This window comes from Miniopterus schreibersii (assembly GCF_964146895.1).
Source record: "Miniopterus schreibersii genome assembly, chromosome: 22".
Taxonomy (NCBI): domain Eukaryota; kingdom Metazoa; phylum Chordata; class Mammalia; order Chiroptera; family Miniopteridae; genus Miniopterus; species Miniopterus schreibersii.
The window spans coordinates 2,235,379-2,255,009 of NC_138124.1; the positions used below are offsets into that span (position 1 = coordinate 2,235,379).

A 19,631-nucleotide genomic window follows, 5' to 3' on the forward strand; every position below is an offset into this window, starting at 1 on the left:
GTCAGCTGCTCCGCGCCTGTTCCCTACCCTCAGAGCTGGGAGTCTGCATGTCTGAAAGGACTCTGAAACTAAAACACATACTACAAGGAGTAGGACTTTAAAATTCTTAATCATTTACTAGAAACATGTATTTCCAAGACACTAGTTTCCTAAAGCTGTAACAAAGACCTGCTATAAAGACATAATCAACACCTTCACTTTCCTTTCCAGGGCCAGCGTTTTACTTAGAAACGCTGGCACTTTCATTCGAGGACCAACAGACCCTCCCCTTCCCTTCTCCCCCTCACACGCTGCAGGCTCGCTCACTACGGGGCCAGTGCCCGGCCAGCTCCCACGAACCCCAGCACGTCCACCCACCTGTACAGTGTCTTGTCGTGGTCACTGAATTGACTCTGAGGAGGAGCTTTGGGACCGACGACGGGAGCGCCTGAAGGTTTAGCTGCTACCTCTGGGGGCTGCAAACATAAGACAAACCCGCCCCAGGAACAGAGCATTACCAAGCAGGCTGCGCGGGTGGAGGGGCTGCGCGGCAGTCAGAACGTGCCTGCGTCCAGGGCAGGGCGGACACGGTTAGGTCTTTACCTTGAAGCCAGTGGTGTGGTTTTCCTCTTTTTTGCTCTCCAAGGACGCAGACCTTTTGTTCTCAAACATCTTCACCCTCGTGAGCACGGACTGCGGCTTCATGGCAGGGTCCTCCTCTTCCTCAGCTGGAGCTGGGGGCGGGGGCAGCGGCTTGGTGCTGGCGGGAGGGGGTTCCGGCTTGTGCTGAGCCGCAGGCACCTGCGGGGGGGCCGCCGCAGCACCGTGCAGAGGCTCGTAAGGGCCTGCTTTCGAGGGGAAGCCCTGCGATGGGACTTGCTCATAACCTCGTGGGTACTGGTCGTAATACTGCTTGGGCTCAGCTGCCTTCGGGCCTGAGGAGTAGGGCTGTGCCTCGGGCCTGTATCTACCATGCACGTCATATCCAGGAGCCGGCGGCTCTTCATGTCGCAGGGTGGAGGGCCTGGGTGGCTGGTCATAGCGGGCTCTGCTGTCATAGGACAGAGGGGCTGGCTCCTCGAACCGTGGGAAGTACCCTCGTTCTGAGGACTCTTCGGGATGCTGCCTGGAGTCCAGGTCTCGAGAGTGCTGATTATCAAAAGGAGGCCGAGGCTGGTAGGGCTGCTTGTCTTCGTAGTAGGACCAGTGCTCCTCGTAGGCAGGGACGCGCTCCTCGTAGCGCACGCGGTGGTCAAAGTTCCGAGAGAACTGGTCTGCGTAGCCCGAGGAGTCGTATCTGTACGCGGGCTGCTCCAGGTCTCTGCTGGCCTGTTTCTCTGCATACTGGGGGTGGTGCTCGAAGCTCAGATTAGGCTCCCTGTCTGGCCTCTGGCCTGGGTGACCCACAGCCGGCTGCTTCAGAACGTGGTTCTGCCTTGTGTCCTCGGGATAGGGGTCCTTTCTATACACCTGCACAACAAAGGCACGGGTAAGTAAGCACACAGGCTTGCTTCTAAGGCTAGGCTATTTAACAGACAAAACTCGATTTAATGTGTGAAAATGGTGTGTTCCACCATTCATGACCAGAGCAGAGAGAGATTAATGGAGAAAGCCAGTCTGAGTGAAAGCGCAAAATTTACAATGCAGGGGCTTTTACATTTTATTTTAGCATGTGCTGAATAAAAAGTGCGTTACAGAGAATTATTCAATTTAGTAAAAAATTAATGCACCGAAATGCTGATTCCCCTTGATTTGGACACTGAAAATAAAAATCATGAAGAAAATTCACAGACACCACAATTTATAAAACATAAAAATGTCTACTATGCAGTAAGAAATTCTGGAGAATATGGAAAACCCCCAAATAATAATAAAAATATTAAGCAAAAATCCCAACGCGAAGGCCTGTTTCCCAATGATCCGTATACACCGGAAGCCATGCAAACTGCAGAAGGGAAATGACTGGTGCTAACGGGCAGCGCTCTGGTGTGTGCCCAGTGACAAAGCGAGGAACACGGCAGGGAAGCCGGGCTGCTGTGTGCAGCGGGGCGGAGAGCAGGGCGTGGACGCTGCAGCGCAGGTACCTGTGGTGGGTCTACATGCGGCGGCAGTGAGGCTCCTTGGTCCCTTAGCAGCAGCGTGTGAGCTGCCTCGGCACTTGGTGCTCGTAAAGGGTCAGCTTGTGGTGCGTGAGAGGCGGGAGGGGCTGGGGCGGGCTCCTCCAGTCTGACATGAGTGAGCTTTACACTGTGATTAACGGCAGAGGTTGATGGTGCTGGGTTTGTTTCAGGCGAAAGGTAAGGGACTGGAGATGAGGCTTCTGCTTTCTGCGAAGTGTTTAAAATATTTTAAGTAGTGTTTCTGTTTACTGCTAATGTCCCACCTGTTTATCGTGGCTGGCAGACATTTTTAGGATGCTGAGTAACAAAACTATGACTTTTGACTACATTAAAAAAAAATGCTGTGTAAGACAAACACACACAGTGCAGAATTAAGTCCTTGATATTCTTGCCCGGCCAGCATGGCTCAGTGGTTGGGCATCGACCTAGGATCCAGGAGATCGAGGTTTGATTCCCGGTCAGGGCACAGGCCCGGGTTGCAGGCTCCTCGATCCCCAGCAGGGGGCATGCAGGAGGCAGCCGATCAATGACTCTCCTCATTGATATTTCTCTCTCTCCCCCCCTCCCTTCCTCTCTCTGAAATCAACTTAAAAAACAAAAAAAAAGGTCCTTGGTATTTTCAACTTGAAATTAAAAATTACTTCTTAATCTGGAGAAAGGACAGAGCACATTCTTTACCTCCACCACCACTCTCAAGTTCGATATGCACCCCTGACTACGACACGTTGAACGCTCGCCGCTTACCTGTTGAGAGGCTGTTTTAAATCCCGGGGAGTCTATTCTATGGACTGGCTGTGGCTGCGCTTGTGGTGTGTAAGGAGGAAAGGGTTGGCTCTCATGATGCATTCCAGAGGAGTCCTCTCTTACGGGCTCAGAGGACCGGGTAATGGCAGACTCTGGGGGAGTCCCAACCTCATCATTAAGAGTTTCATCTAGTTCTTGATCAGTGTAGGCCCCGCCTTCTGTATCTGTGTCTTCATAGTCAGAAGTGTGTCTACTGTCCGTGCTATACATTGAGTATTCGCTACCCGGGGCTGACAGGTAGGACAGCCGATCGTCATGCAAATCAAGGTCATCACTTGTAGCACCGTCCGCCTGGGTCAAATAAAAGTAAATTAAAAATTTTATTCAGTAGTTCCTTAAGAGATGGCCTTTATTTTACAAAGGAGATTGAAAAGGATAGTCTTCTTTGAAGAAATCATGCCTAGTTCTCGAAACTTCTGCTAAAGGAAGGCCAAGAAGATTGTACACGCACACATGCAGACACAGAGCATCCTGAGACCTGAGGGCTTGGATGAGTGAGTGTCGCTGGCCAAGAGGGACAAAGCTGGGCTCTAGGGTCCAGCCCCGAAGACAAGGAAGGCATCCTGGCACCACTCGAGTCCATAAAACCTACTTGGTCACTAGCGTGTCAGCCCCAGGCAAGGTGAAGAGGGAAGTGCTACCCAGCCACGCTCACAGAAGGACATGCGACAGGACACGCACGGAAGAACAGCGGGAAAATCAACGCCACGGTTCCAGCTGAGGAAGCACTTACGCCTTTATAAAGCACAATGGACAATCGTCACCTAGGCACTGGCTGCCTCACTAAGAATTTTCTGTCGTTTTTCAAAGATGTATCACCCAATGGATGGCGAGGGAGGAATCACGCTCTCCTCAGCTAGGAGTTAAGAGCCGAGCGCGTTTCTCGGCGTCTACACTATGTTCTGAGGTGGCCAGAAAGGAAGGAGAAGCATCTGCGGGAGAGGGAAGGAAGGCGCTGCGCCAACAGGCTGGCCCCCGGTACTCATCGGAAACTCGTAAACGGAACGGTCCCTAAAGCTCTTGCCTGGACATGGTGCCCAGTGAGCACGAGCTGAAGGATCTGGAGCCCACAACGCAGACAGTCTTTCTTCCTTCAGCGCGGACCGAAGGAGCAACGTAAGGCTGGAGCCACCGGAACGGGCCTCGGCGCAGCCCCCGCCCGGCTGAGCACCGCCCTCAGCGCTGCCTCCACGGGGAAGACCAGCGTGCCGGCCTCCTGGAGGCTCCGGGTCGCAGCGGAGCCCCGCTGGTCGGGACAGTGAGAATCCGTCACAGCAGCGTCCGTCCCACTGAGTCTCAGTGGCTTCTAAAGTCTGAGCTGCTGCAGAAGAGAAGCCTCCTTGCCGTCTGCCGGGACCTTGAAGAATGCAACCCAGTAGATGGCCAGGGAAATGCTAAGGCCCCGGGAAGAGCAACTTGGAGCTCACAACCCACCTAGTGCTTCACGGCAAGCGGCATGAAGTGCGGGAGTGAGCGAGACCCGCGGGCTGCTGTGGCAGACGACACACGCCTGCCTGTGAAGAGTTTCAGGACGGCCTCTCTCGGTTTAGTACGGAACATACTAGACTCTGATCTTGTACAAAGGATCTCGGCACAGCGGTTAGATCAAAGCAGCTCAGGAAAGTCAACGGGAAAGGAAGTGGTTTTAGGTTAAGAATCTCTTCAGGGGAAATACTCTTGAATGGAAGGGGTGGGAAAAATCACGCTTGATTTCAACTGTAACCAATTTTTGTGGTTTACGAAATGCATTAATCTATCCTGATAATAATTAATCTACTCTCCTCACATAAGAAGTTGGGGGAGTCAGACCTTTATTTTTAAATCCAAGCAAAGAAAGGAAACAATATCACAAGGAGAAATGATAGAAAAGGAAAACTTGAGGATTTAAAAAACCTCTCAGATAGGTAGACAGTATACTCTGCGCATTTACAAGCTAATCTCATTTCAAGAATCACCAGTGCGATTAGCAGTCTCCCTGACAAAGGGCGCTAACAGGCTGTGTTGTCAGAGGATTAGTAAGCAGAGGGCTGTGGTCCTTTGCATCAGAGGCCCCGAGGTGAGTAACAGCAGGTTGCTGCAAAGTGTTGCGGGTTATTTTCCACCCTGATTCACTGCTCAGGTGTGCCAGCTGATATGTGAGTTACTCAAAGTGCTGAGAGATCTCATGTAGGGCCCACCCCTAGAGTGCTGCTGCTGACAAGAGCGGGGGTGCAGATGCTCAGGTAGGTGGGGGCATGGACACTCCCTCTACATGTCGGCGTGTTAGCTGCTGTTCCTGCGAGGCTGCGGTGTTCTGGGCGGGGGCACGGTGCTCCTGAGCATGCAGCATGCAAACTGCCAGAGCCCCTGCACCCACAGCCAGATGGAGGGAGGGCAGCCATGCAGGGCAAACACAACACAACTCAGCCAACGAAGAAATGGAAACAGACATTCTCAATCTTCCTGAGCAACCAAAACGTATTCACACTGTACTGATCGGAAAGTAAAAGACGTTAAAATCAAGAGGTTCTTTCAACTGTACACTTTGAGAAAACTGAACTCTCCCAACAAAACAAACAGACCTTTCCTATTAAAGATTGCTCTAAACCTGGAAGTGAGAGCAGAAATCAGGTATTTTAAAGCTGGCCGTCTGCGTGTATAGAAAATTAAAATTTACAGCCAACAAGGACATGTTGCTTTGTCCAACATTTCATGGTGTGTTACAAGAATGCTAATGGGCGCTGAGCGGAAAAAGTCCCCAGGTAAGAATTTGGGGAAGCGCACTTTTAAGTCTTTAACGTGCTAGGGAGGTGGTGCCCTCTCCGCGGGTGGGTGGTTGACAGGGTGCCCACCCCCGGCTCTGAGTTTCATGGTCCGAGGACAGCATTTTGGGAACTCGTCCAGCCCACCCACTCCCCTCATTTTCACAGGAGGAAACTGAAGCCAGGCTCCAAGTCCTTCCTCAGTCAGGCGGGGCGGAGCCAGAACGCAACCCTGCTCCGTTAGTGGTCACTTAAGAATTCTCTGGAGGGAACGGCACACCACTGGGGTGGCAACTCAATAGCTGAGGACACTGCTGACAAGCCTGCTATCAAAAACCACCTGCACAATCCCCATAGACAAACAGTAAAAACGGAACCAATGAGAGAGCAAAGTAACTCAAAGGCATCTCTGACTAGCTATGTAGTGGAGTGAACAGGCTGAAAACAACAGGAAATGCCTTACCTTCCCCTCAGAGACCCACACCAGCTGGTTCTGCTGCTGCTGAATGGCTTCCTTCAGGGCACCATACCACCCGTCGTTCATTGAATTTAAGTTAATCGTAGCTGAAAGTAAAGGAGTGACACTGTTTTACAGCCAGGACACAGCCCAAAGTCAGATTTCACTGAGCCTGCTGGAGCTCACCCACCACTGCTGAGCCATCTGAAAGACGGCGTTTGAGGGCACCACCGGAAATCTCTATCTGGGCGCTGGGCATTTCCTGCCCGTCAAATGGGACCTGAGCTACAGCAGGAAGCCTCCCGTGCCAAGGTTAGGCGAGCTTCAGCATCGGAACCTGTTTGCCTACGTGCTCCTGCCCAGACACTGAAGCTGAAAGGCCTTGAAAACACTCACTTGTAAAAAGATGGTGGTTATTTTTACGAAGTTTGTGAGACCGCTCGTATAATTTCCTGGCACTCTTCCGAGACTCCGGACACAGCCTCATCCTCATTGTCTTCACACCCTGCTTGGAATCGGGGTTCAGGAATACCACAATGGGGTACCACTGGGCGTAATTCAGACGATCGACTGCATTTGGGGTCACATCTAATAAAGCATGCTTGTCCTGGAGACACGGAGGAAAGAATAAATAAGGGTACACGGCAGTTAGTAAAGAATCCCCACAGAAAAAGCCACAGCCTAGACTGTATCCCAGCGGCAACGGGCCTTCCGCTGCGCTCCGGGGTCTCAGGAGCACGGCAGAAAATCTGCCACCAGCAGTTACATCAATACAATTTCCAGCCCGACTTAAAAAACCAACAAACAACTTTTAACCAGCTCACTTATAAGACACCCCCGTACTTGCCAACTGACAGTACTACCCGTGTCCGGTTAGATCAGCGACTTTCAACCTTTCCCATCCCAAGGCACACAAACTAATTACTAAAATTCTGTGGCACACCAAAAAATATATTTTTTCCCCCTCAGTGGCCAAGAAGAAAAAAAAAGTATTAATTTGGATACCAGATGGCTATTGCTGTGTTGGCTGTCCTTTTTTTATGTGACAATCTAAGGGAAAAGAGGCCAATGTCCCCCAACTAAACAGTCAGGTATTGCATGTTTTAAAGATTCTTGCCGCTCACCAGTTAAAAATCACTGTCTTAGATTACATGTGTAACAATTAAATGTTCCTGACATGATCCTGTAGAGTAAAAACAGATTCCCTACCACAAATATTAAAGTGCAACTAGAACTGTACTAATGCAATGTGAACACAACATATTAATATATTTGAACAGTACATTTTACGGTAATAAAAAAACCATCTTTAGACACATGTAATGCTACTCCCCTGAACCTGGTAATTAACCCTTCAGGACGGTACAGCAATAATAATTGTAGAAAAACGACTTTCTACTTTCAAATGAAGCAGACCTCCTCCCACTCAGAAACACGACACTCACAGCCTGTAACACAACAGGTCAACGCTCCGTGACTCACCTGGTCTATTATCTGCTTTATTGTATGAAGGCGAATGATGCCGGAGCTGCGCTGGTCAGTCCCAGCATCTCGGGGTTCGCTCTCTACTCACGCAGTCAGGACAAAGACAGAGCATCAATTTCCATTGGTTAGATCGACTTTCCCAACCAGCGGGCAGCTGTGGGGCGTCCCGTGTGCCATGGCCTGTCTGGCAGCATCTCTGGCCTCCACCCCCCCTTGCTCCCACGGTGACAACAAAACCATCTCCAGACAGCCAGACGTCCCCAGCGGGGCAGAACTGCCCTGAGAGCCACTGGGGCGGATTGGCGCTTCCCAACGACGCTGGGGTTAGGAGGGGGCGAGGGAGGCACCTGCTCGGGTGTAAGGTTTAATGCCCCCCCCCCAAACCTCAGTAGTCAGGTAGTATTTGGATACAGTTCGTTCCAAAAATCAAAACTAATACTCTACACAATGAACATACCAAAATTTCAAAGGGAATCAGGAAATGGAACTTGAATGAAATTATTTAAGACTCACTTGGCCAAGAGAAATTGTCAAATACAGCAATTGAAAAAGCTAGATTTACAGTATCGAGCTTGCTTCCATTAAAGCCGAGAGAATGAAATGATACATTCTGCGTTTGGTATAAACAAAGTGTTTAAACTTAAAATAATGAGTTTTAATATGCATACTTTTCATGTTTCACAACAATTTTCAATCTATTTTCCTGTTCTAAAAAAAAATTAGCTGTTAGGAAAACACAAAAACATGTACATAGGAATGCTTGTTTTTCTTTGCTAAGGCTCCCATACGGCTTGGCCTGGGGCTACCTCTAACCCTTCCGTGCTGCCGACACAGGAGAAATGGTACCACTTGTGCCACACACTGAGCCAGACTGAGGTGGCCTCTCCTGGCCGCGGCCCCCCCAGCCACTGAGGGCTGAGGTCACACTTGGGCAGGTCCATAACCCACCGGCAACACTGTGACAACAGACTGGGTCCAAGTCCCGGGCTAGCCCTTCCACAGGTCACTCGGGAGCAGGGAGCAGGGGCCGTTCCCTTGTAACTGTGAGACAGCCTGTGCTTTCACACCGCCACCTGGCCCTCCCTCCTGGTGCCCGACCTGCCAACTGCAGCTTGGGTCGACGTCTAACCAAGACCCTCAGGGGTCCGATGTACATGAAGGTCCATGCGAAAAAGCACAGCAACGTTTGTGACTCTGGTGACAAGGTTTTTACATAGAATGCATACAACATAAGTTACCTGTGTTTTTACATATAACTTATGTAAGCCAAAGTGGTCGTAACTAAGTCTGTATATTTAAACCCCCGGAACAGCCACACTAAGTGAAACTGAAAGAATCTGCAGGCAGAATCTATTAAGCATCTAAAGCACTACACCACCCTCAATATTTATACTCTTGCTATAAATGTCTGCAATAATAACTGACAGCACGAACGATGCTCTCATTACCCTTTCTATATATTTGAGTATTTGTTAGCTTAATGACTGCGAGCACAGGGCTGGAACCCGGAAGGGCTGGGTTCAAAGCCCGAGTTTTGTGACTCACTGGCCGGGTGTCATCAGGAAAGGTCAGACTGGAGGCTGGGGGTGGTCCCGCCCATACCACCCTGAGGCTCGGGGTGCTCGACTTCCGCACCAATACTTCCCCATGGGGACTTCGCTGGGATTGAACAAGGCCGTCTGCTAGGCATTTTCTTATAAAGCCCAGAGCCGCATAAACAGCGACTCTTGTTGTTAAAGGCGACTCGGAGAACACGGACACAACCACTGAGGTTTCCCTCCAAGTTAAACACATCGAGTCAAGTACTTACAAAAGGTTTGACTTAAGTGAATGGACCAGACCATCCCTCAGGGGGGTAACTAGTGAAGGAAAACCTCGGCCTCATCCTAACCAGTATTGCGGCCACTTACTTGCAATCTGATAAATATCTGGCTCTTCTCTCGCCAGCTTTTCTCTGGCCACGTCAGCTATCGGTCCGAAGATGGTTACAGGCCTCAGGAATCCAGCTGGGGACAAAGTCAAGGGACAGTAGCACAGTTTACGCTTTTTGCTCAGGCGTGTGGACATTAAAGGGTAGAGGTCAGCCTGTGGGGGATGAACTACCTTCCCGAAGAACGACCCTTTCATAGGCCGGGAACTTCGTCTGGACCGGCTGAGCCGACAAGTCCTCCCTGCTTTTCCGGAGGTTCCTCTTGGAGCTGCGCAGGCCTCGGAACCGCCAGAAGTCCGCACGGTCCCCTCCTGCTGTCTTTGGAAGTGTGTACTGCACACTGGCCAACTGCTCAGCTCTGCCCGGGGGAAGACACAAGTCAAAGGAGGGTTTTTAAAACCACAGAATGAAAAAAGACCCACAGTGAATGAAACGCCCGAGGTCTGGATAGAGCCTCACATGCAGTTTACATCTTAACTGTGACACTAAAATCGAGGAGTTTGTACGAGTAAGGCAATGACAGGTACGGCGACAATGGAAACTAACTCTTTACGTGACCAACATTCCCAGTGGGACTGACACCTTCTGTCGTCGCTACTGAATCTGTCCTGAGACGCAGCCACCATTCGTACCTGTTCTTATTAGGGATGATGCCCCGTTCCACCTCCTTGTGACTCTTGCCGATTCGAATCGCCAGCCACGAGCCCAGCTTCCCGTTGTACAGGGTGTCCACGACACGGAACACCTCGCCTTTGTTGAAACTGAGGCCATAGGGAGACTCCTTCTCGTACTCAAAGTGGGTCCTAATGTAGAAAGAATCTCCTACGTCTGACTCCACGATGCGACGATAAACTAGAAAGAATGAAGACAAAAACGTCATGAGCAGCTAGTGGGATAAGACATCAGCCTGAAGAGAACACAGGACGGGAGGACGCTGTCGGTAACACGAACAACAAACCCAAGTGTCCAGCAGACGCTGAATCCTGACCGCGCGGCCCTGCAGGACAACTGCCTCACCTACGTCACCGTTACCTCAAGAAATGGGACCTCAGCACCTCTGCACTGCAGGCGAGGAAACTGACGCACAAACAGATCAAACAGCTTGTCCAAAGCCACACGAGCTTTCTATTTAAACCAGAGGTGGGGAACCTTTTTTCTGCCAGAGAGATCATTTGGTCTGGCCCTGCGCAGGAGGGACTCGAAATTCGATACATCTAAGAGCTTTTTTCATAGCTAATTTTTAAGCTCATAATTTTGTGTGGCCCACGAATGATGTTATAAATATCCAAATATTTAACCCCGAATGTCAATAGTGCCGAGCCTGAGGAACCCTGTTCTAGATGAAGAGTTTATCTGTTTAACCAGAGAAAATCGGGCATTTTTTAAATTGATGCTAACAAACATCAGAGAGTATTGCCTAGAAAACATCAGCACAAAATTCAGAAGCTGCCCATATGCACTTGTGTGTGGTCCTGACGGCGAATAAATACTGGGACTGCTCTGCCTGCACTGGGGTGGAGGGCACCCCACTTACATGAAACGGTCCTTCAGGGGGCTGCCTGGTCCCGTTACTGTGCTGTGCTAATGGGCACAGGGTCGGGCTGTGAGCCCCTGATGACTTAAACTAAGTCAACCCCCTGTGAGATTAACAAATTCAAACATCCCTTGACTTCTGAGTGACTTATTTAAAAACGAAAATTAAAATCCCTACGTTAGCCCTCAGATTTCTCGGGCCTGCTGTCCCCACCCTGACAGCCTCTCACCGTCCTTCTTTTTCTGGGCCAGAATGGTCACCTCCTCTCCTTTCGGGAGGTCGAGCAGGAAGAGCACGGCTTCCTCTCGTATGATGTTGGTGAAGTCAACGTTGTTTACCTGTAAAATGCATTTCACAAATTACTCTTGGCCGTACTTTAGGGTTACAAAAATATCTATCGTCACAGGAAACAAATATTCTCAGAGTTTGCCTAACTTAAAATATCACAGCTTATTTAAGAGGGAAAATTTTGCTTTACTTTGGAGAAAAGAATATACTGTAATTTAAAACAAGTAAATAAAGTGAGCGAAGGTGTAAATTCATTTAAAGAGTATCCACTGCAAAATCTCACCAATTGGTTTTAGATCAAAAGACTACATCTAATTTCAAATATTTATTATTGGAAAATCCCTGGTTTTACAATTTTAAATGTTAAGTTCTGTGAATGTGCGAAGATCCCTGCTTTACTAGACTTTGTGAAAGAAATGAGAAGGGAATGGGAAGAAAGAGCAACGGGGACGCGCTGTGGCGTCGCTGGAAGAGCACCTGCGCGACTGACGCAGGCTCAGCAGCTGCCCTAAGGACCAACGGGGACGCATCCAGATGTCAGCAGTTGCTGTGCGCTGGGTGACAGGCAGATGTTCTGCTTTTTGTCTTTTGGAAATTTCCCACATTAAAAAAAGAAATTCAACATGCACTACTTTTATGGTCCAAAACAAAAATAAACAAGAAACATTTTTAAAATGACGTGTGCCCAGATTCCCTCAAGTTTAGAGAAATCATTAAAAAAGGCAGGAAAAGAATTTAAGATTCGAGGAGGAGCAGAATGGCAGAGTTGTGGAATCCAAGGAAGAACGCTTTTCAAGAAGGGTAACTTAAGACTTCAAAGCACGGCGAGGAAATAAAGGGGCACCAGGTCCCTGGCTGCTCATGGAAGCTCAGGTTCTCAGTGGTTAAGGTGGAAGCCAGACTATTCAGCTCTGTGACAGCGACGGCCGAAGGGACGCAGGAGGGAAGGCACACGACAGGTGCAAAAGCAAAGGAGAGAAATGAGGCCTTCGGGGAGAGCTGAGGAGCCAGGAGAGGCGACCCCGGGCATGGGCAGGCGGGAGCCTGCAGGCAGGAAGGTGCCAGAATCGAGGAGGCAATGACCACGCCAGGGTGAGTAGAGCACACAGAAACCCACACTTGACAGATCGGAACTTCTGATTAAAGTGGCTCCTCTAACAGGAGTTTGGATATTTGAAAAAGAAGAGAAGAGACAGGTAAAGATGTGCCCATGTTACTGGCCACACTGTGGAAAAGACCATAAAAAGAAACAAGGAAGGAAGGCAGGCCAGCCATCTCCTTGTGCATGAGCCGTCACCCGGGGCGAGGCAGTCCCCGAGGGCCATGGGGACGGCTGGCAAGTTGTGGCTCGTGACAGAAGTCTTGGTAGCCGGAATGTTTAGTTGAACTAAAAGGTGCCTATCACAGGGATCTAGGACTCAGTCTGTCTTGTAGTTTTGTCACCACCAATGACTAAAATGAGACGAAAGCATCACCCATGGTGGTGACGCATCGGTCAGCAAGAGCAAGGGCAGGAATGGGAGGTGACGGGTGCAGCACACCCACGACCTGGTGGGGTCTGTCACCTGAATGCTTAGCTGGTTCGAGGGACGGTGATGTCGGTTACGCGCTACTTAGTTCAACAGGTTTGCCGAGCCGGGTGCCTTTCGCGAGGGTTCTAAGTGCTTCAAACCCCCAGGGGCTGGGGCGCTGACGTACCCTGAGAATTTGGTCACCCTCTTCCAGGCCTTCTTTGGCTGCAGGGCTATCTTCTAGAACGCCAGCTACAAATATTCCGACATCATTGCCACCAGCCAGCCGCAAGCCCACACTATCTCCTTTTCTGAATTTTACCAATTTCATGCTGGGCCTGTTGAAACAAATATCTCATTTGAAACAGTTAAGAGAGGCTTGAAAAGTTAGAGCAACATGCTACAATGAAAACCAAATTCAGAATGAAATAAAGGACCGTCATCTCTGAAATGCCCCACACCACTAATTTACGAATAAAATTTAGTGACAGAATAACAAATCAGATTTAACAGCATTTTCTTTTACTTTCTGATTAACAAAATAAGTTTTAAGATACCCAAATTTAATACGCAAGTACTGATTTACATACTAATTTCTAAGATTACTTTATAATGTAGTGTAGTTACATTATATAATTACTTTATAATGCAATTACTTTATAACACAATGTAAATAACGTTCCCGCCAGTCTCAGGGTCTTGATTCTATAGGTAGGGTGCATTGCATTCCCAGTGGCTAAAACACCCATTTTTTACTAACCCAATTCATACCACAGCACCTCTACTGAACAACTGAGAAGCACTGCTTTATACAGGTGGAAACGGAGCATAAACGACTACGAATTTCCCTAACACCAGGGAGCAGGCACCAGGCTCCACGGCCCATGGCCGGGCTCTGAAACTTGGTGGCTCGTGGACTCTCAGTGGCCACGAAGATCACGTACTCTGCAGCCCCCCTGCATTGAAACAGCCACCTTACAGGCATTCAGCATTCAGCCTCTGCCCCTTCCTCGCTAGAGAGGATGGGGGGAGTCCATGCACGCACAGCCTCCACAGCCCGTGTGATGTCACAACCTGTGGCGCTCCTCAAACCCCAGCCTGGAGGTGGCCTTAGGAGAACGCCGGCAGGAGCAGCGCGTAGTGCAAGCTCCCCGTGGGAATGAATCACACACCACACGCCCAACTACCAACTACCTGCCGGGTTTCCGTACCACACACTCCTCGCCAAGAAGCTCTTCTGCCTATTTTGACATGAGTGTAGAAAAAGTCCCTTTCCTCTTTATTCACCGAGCAACAATGAGCAACCTATCAGACACTAGAATCTAACTGAAAACACACAAATCGAATAAATAAATGAGTTGAGGAAAGGGAAGCTGTCCAGTCCCTTTAAACCGGCTTAGCCTTTAGAACTGACGAGGCCTTCACGGTCGGTTTCCTCGTCTGGACTCACGTTATCTAGACAAAAGCTAAGAGCCTCCTGGTCAGACGAGGTCACTCATTGCCCGCGTTGGTGGCTTGGCGATCACGAAGGGCTGAGTCCCCTGTGAGGTTACCTGACTTTTCCAGCAAGCCCAACAGCTCATCAACAAACTCATCTTCTGAACCAAGTGTGCAGGGAGCTCTCTGAAACATGGCCCCCAAGTCCTTACAACACCAGGCCCCGGGGAACCCTCTTGGAACACTGACCGACCCAGTGAGCCTCCAAGTAAACGTGGTGACTGTCGTCTGCCTTCATGAGTCAAATTTGCTGTTAAAAACCACTGTTCGAAGGCAGCTTCAGGCTCAGTCTCAGTGTCACAACATGTCCCTCTGACCACAGAGGCAACACAAAACTAATTTAATAATCAAGATGGTTTGAAATCTAGTTATAACTTTTAGATCTCGATCCCATTGCCTATAGAATATAAAGTAATAAAAGGTGTAGAATATCAAAAACTTAGAGATGCTAACTATCCTAGAGCGGGCTCTCCACCAGGAGTGACTCTGCTCCCAGGACACATCTGGCAGTGTCTGGAAACACTTTTGGTTGTCACAACTGGAGGGGGGCGGAGGGGTGTGTGCTGTCAGCTAGTGGCAGGGATGCTACTAAACAGGCCACCATGCAAACACGATAAACAGTAATCTGGCCAAAACGCCAACAACCCTGAAATGGAGGAATGCTAATTTTATTTATGTACTTATTTAACACTACGGAATTAGAAATCTTGTGGAAAATCTGATGGTTAAGCAGAAAACAATTTTTTAATTTTTTAATTCACAACCTAAAAACCAGGTAGGAGATAGTGGTGAAAAAAGTAAACATCCAGAAAGTTCCTTTGTTGTTTTCTAATTTGATTCTATCATATAAATAACTTGTAAAACCCCTAATCACAGGATTAATCGTATACACTATTTTAAAAAGTATATGCGATATGGTTTGCAACTGAACTCTCACTTGAATGCTCAGTAATGGATAGAGGAGACGACGCAAGTTTAAATCGCATTACCGGAGAATCCCCTCTTCGTGCGTTGAATTTGGCAGGACACCGTCAGACGGGCTGACAGGTAAATCCACATCTGGTTGTCCAACCTGAGCATACACAGGCTTTGGTTCTAAAAGAAAGAAAATTGAAACGGTGCAGAAATCACTTATTAAAAAGTGGAATAATAATGTAAGCAACCAGTGAAATAACCAAACAAGGAAGTTTGCCAAATATGTAAGTTCAGAGAACCTGATGTGGAAAATGTATAGTACGTGATCAAGTGTGGCGTAATTATGAACTGTAATGTCTTTATTTTTTTTCACTCTAGTAAATTAAATGGCAGAATAGTAAAAATTGCCAAATACACAAATGTTCTTTAGGAACGAACATACATTTTGAAATTCTGAACACTGAAATGCTCAGCATATTTTTTTTCTTTTTTAAAAATATGTTTTTATTGATTTCAGGGAGAGGGAGAGAGAGAGAAACATCAATGATGAGAGTCATTGATCGGCTGCCTCCTGCGCGCCCCCTGCTGGGGATCGAGCCCCTTTATTTTTAAATATCCATCATTCCCGCCCCTAAACAGGTAGAGCAAAAACAAGATCTTATAAAAAGGATTAACAGACATTAGAACCAAAAGCTCCAGGCCTTTCAAGCAAGCAGATCTCTAAACCTTGCTGATTCTTATGTCTGATCTCATACACAGCTCTACAAGGTACACTTAATACAGTGTTTATGAAAACACTTTCAATAAGCAAATAACTTTAACATTTTTTTTCTTAAGCCAATCTAACATTTCTTTTTATTATTTATTTATTACTTTTTTTTTTTTTTCCAGAGAAGGGAAGGGAGGAGGAGAGAGAGAGAAACATTGATGTGAGAGAGACACATTGATTGGTTGCCTCCAGCATGTGCCCCAATCGGGGCTGGGGATCGAGCCTGCAACATGGGCATGTGCCCTTGGCTGGAACTGAACCCGGGACCCTTCAGTTCAAAAGCTGATGCTCTAACCGCTGAACCAAACCGGCTAGGGCTCTGTTTCTTTTCAACAAGCGGTGCTGGAGAACCAACCTTCCTCACTGTGAGTAGCTGTTAACCATGACTAATTCCTATCTAAGAAAAAAATCCACGAATGCCTACTGATCGATGCCAACCTTCACCAATAAGAAAATGCTGAAAGTCAAATACAGAAACATCCAAACACAGGTAGTAATAGTTGTAATAGTAATGATGATGATGATGATGGCAGTCCCTTTTGTCTCCCTTAAATCGCCGTGAATCTTTAATCTGAGGGTAACATTTTCTGGACTTGGTGTCCCGCGAGGCTTACCTGGAAGAGCGGGGGCTTGTTTCTCATTTCTCTCAACTATCGCTTCTTCCACAGTCTTGGGTGTGTGGTCCTCTGCGTGCTTGACAGGGGTCGAGACGGTCCCAGGTTTAGAAACTCTCTCCTCCTCTCTGCTCCGGTGACTAGATGTTCATAAAATGGAAAATGAGCATGCAGACGGCTGTGAAAGCCATTCGTAAGAAATGATCGTTTTTAAAAAACAATGACAAGGGACTTGCTCCAACAGCTCTCAAAATACTATAAAAAACTAGTAATCAGAACTAGAGTGGCACTGCCAGAGCAACCGAGAGAGCAGTGTCACAAACCGAAGACGAAGGAGCGCAGCCACAGCGGCCGCGCCTCCTGCTGGCGAAGTCCCTCCCCTCCTCCCGACAGGGAAGACGAGGCACTTTCCAGGCTTCCATCTTCATGTTCCGTTGACTCTTCCCTGGGGTGTGCGCGAATGTCAACTTACATACACATTAAAGGAGCTGTACGTAAGTAGAAGTCTTTTAGAAAAAACTGGAATGTACAACTTTTAAATTATAGAAGTTCAAAAATGTCAGCCATTGTGTCCATAATGAAATCTCACATACACGTAGTCTGAGACTAAATAGGTACAATTAAACTTTACCCCCAAACTGGTCTAGGCGCCTCAGAATATAATGGCAGGAAATCCTCCCTGCATTCTTTGCTTTAAAAAATGCAACTGATGTATTACAAATACGAGCATTTTAAAGAGAATGAACTAAAGAACGACATAATTTTAACGGTCCTAAGATATTTCTGTTGCTCTGCAACAAGCAGACTAGTTGCTTTGAAAAGATCCAAAAACAAACATTTCAATTAATTTTCTTCTTTCCTATAACTTCAAAGAAACACTTTCTAAACTTAAAATGTGACTGACATTCATGATAACTGCCATCTCGATAACTAAGCATCAACTGTAATATTTTAATCTGAATGTCCTCTCCAGTGACAACCAAACTCTGGATCCATGCAGCGCACGAAACTGCTGCCACTTTCACCTTTGGCTAATTTTCACACCAGACTGTCTAACACCTTTCCCTCCGTAATACAATTATTATGACTTAAATGACATTTCAAGTGATGGGGCTCCCATCACTCTATTACATCCTTAATACGATTAGTATTTGAAAAATCGATGCTCTCTGTAGTGCATTTCTGTTATCTACCAAAAGATGGAGGCACCATTCAAGGACACGTGCAGACCCAGACTGTGCTGTCAACAGGGATGTGAAGAGAGCCACTACAGTTTAAAGTATTCCAGGAGTCACATTAAAACTGTTTCCACACAGGTCCAAGTCTGGGCCCGGAGTGGGCTCTGAAACAATTCTGAAAAAAACACCTCAAGCTAGGAGGAAAATCAGTCTAATCATTCGCTCTACACATATACTGTTTTTTAGCTTAAAAACAAAACTATTTTAACATTCTAGACCAGGGATTGGCAAAACTTTTCGGTATATGGCGCAGTGGGCCATGCCGCCTCTGTTGTAACCTTAATTATGCCAGTGCAGGATGGGTTGCAATGAAACTTTACTTGCAACGCTAGGCAGCAGGTTGTAGTTTGGGGCCCCCGTTCTATTCAACAGTGAGGGTCCGTTGCTCAGCTGATTATAATGAGAAACAAGCTCATGAATTTTTCTCAGAACTCTGCCCACATAACCCTCCCTCCCTAAGAGAAGAACACCACACAGGGGAACATCAGTGGGCCGTGACAAGGGGATGCTCTGTAGATTTCTGTCCCATGAAGGTTAAGTAGCAATTAACCTTACTCCAACCAGCAAGGTCAGAGACTCGAAAAGTCAAGAGTTTTAATCTGGCGCCAATCTCTTATCAACTACACGGCCGGGACACCGCGGCTTAAGGTCACTTCCTCCAGGAGGAAATCTCGGAGATGGTTAAATGCCAGCCCCTACGACAGGCCAGTGAAAGCCTAACTCAAGACACCAGTCCTCCGCGCCCTCCCCACAGCAGCAGCGACCGGTTCACTCCCTGCGACTGTCCTGCGGGCCGCTGCCTTTCAGCCGCGGGAAGGGAGGGCAGGGCCGCAGGGCCACTCTCAAGGCCGCGCGGGAGGCCACCGGCAGCCGGGACCCAGAGCAGTCCCCGCACAGGAGGGCGGTGTTCTCAGCGGGCAACCGCGCATCCTGAAGATACACAAAAACATTCAGGAATCGAGAAAGAGAGTTTTGGCAAGCCAGGCCTCTCTACACACTAAGCTCTGACTGTTCTCAGAGACCAAGTCATTTTTGTATCACTTGTTTCAAAAACAGAATTTAAATGACATTTACATAACAAGGTCAGTTCCACAAACAAGACTAAATAACTAAAAAAAAAGCCGGTATGAAGGTCCTACAGTGTTTGCACACTAGGATTTTACGGTTATAAAATATCCACCCTGTTCCTGAAAATGCAGGGCACCCTCTAACTTAAACCTGCAGGTGTTTGGGTTTTGACACTGACTCTAGGGGAGCAGTGAAACCTTTAAGCCACTGGCACTAGCTTACATCCTGCCTACAGACCAGTTACTGGATTTTTAGGAATTAAATTCTCAGCATGAAACTTGGGAATAGTACGAAGACGCGGTTTTCCTGTGGCTGGAGCACCATCTTTCCTTCAGGACGTGCCACACGTTCTCACCAGAAGTCCCCAGGTTAGAAGATGGCACCAGAAACTCAGACGGGAAAGGAGTCCTCGCCTGTACCTCGGGCGAACTGAGAACAGGGCCCGCGACTCAATATTTTTATTTAAAAATCTCATATAACTGGGTTACCCAAGAGAATACTCGAGATTCCCACGAACAGTAAAGAATCCTAATATATTATGAAAAAAGTTAACCTTTTTTAAAAACCTCTTCAACCTCTAAGTTGAAGTTACAGAAGCCAAGTGTTTAGGAATCGAAATGAAAAAATGCTGAGATCGAAAAGAACTTTCTAAGGTTTAGAATTTGCAAAAACAGTGGTGTC

The 19,631-nt window shown here is 47.8% G+C and overlaps 1 protein-coding gene across 11 annotated transcripts in view; it reads right to left on the reverse strand.

Moving 5' to 3' along the window:
• TJP1 (tight junction protein 1) overlaps positions 1-19,631 on the reverse strand; it is a 135,902-nt gene that overhangs the window by 13,361 nt on the left and 102,910 nt on the right. For 7 of the 11 annotated variants that reach the window (XM_081124514.1, XM_081124510.1, XM_081124515.1 and 4 more), the window contains 14 exons: positions 16,645-16,784; positions 15,336-15,441; positions 13,037-13,187; positions 11,280-11,388; positions 10,149-10,368; positions 9,690-9,874; positions 9,497-9,592; positions 7,584-7,666; positions 6,498-6,708; positions 6,108-6,208; positions 2,844-3,194; positions 2,064-2,306; positions 583-1,449; positions 358-455 (listed from right to left, as the gene is read on the reverse strand). In XM_081124514.1, the coding sequence (XP_080980640.1) occupies positions 358-455; positions 583-1,449; positions 2,064-2,306; positions 2,844-3,194; positions 6,108-6,208; positions 6,498-6,708; positions 7,584-7,666; positions 9,497-9,592; positions 9,690-9,874; positions 10,149-10,368; positions 11,280-11,388; positions 13,037-13,187; positions 15,336-15,441; positions 16,645-16,784 (2,961 nt within the window). The remainder of the gene's footprint in view (positions 1-357; positions 456-582; positions 1,450-2,063; positions 2,307-2,843; positions 3,195-6,107; positions 6,209-6,497; positions 6,709-7,583; positions 7,667-9,496; positions 9,593-9,689; positions 9,875-10,148; positions 10,369-11,279; positions 11,389-13,036; positions 13,188-15,335; positions 15,442-16,644; positions 16,785-19,631) is intronic. The other 4 variants (XM_081124517.1, XM_081124509.1, XM_081124508.1 and 1 more) reach the window with 1 other exon arrangement.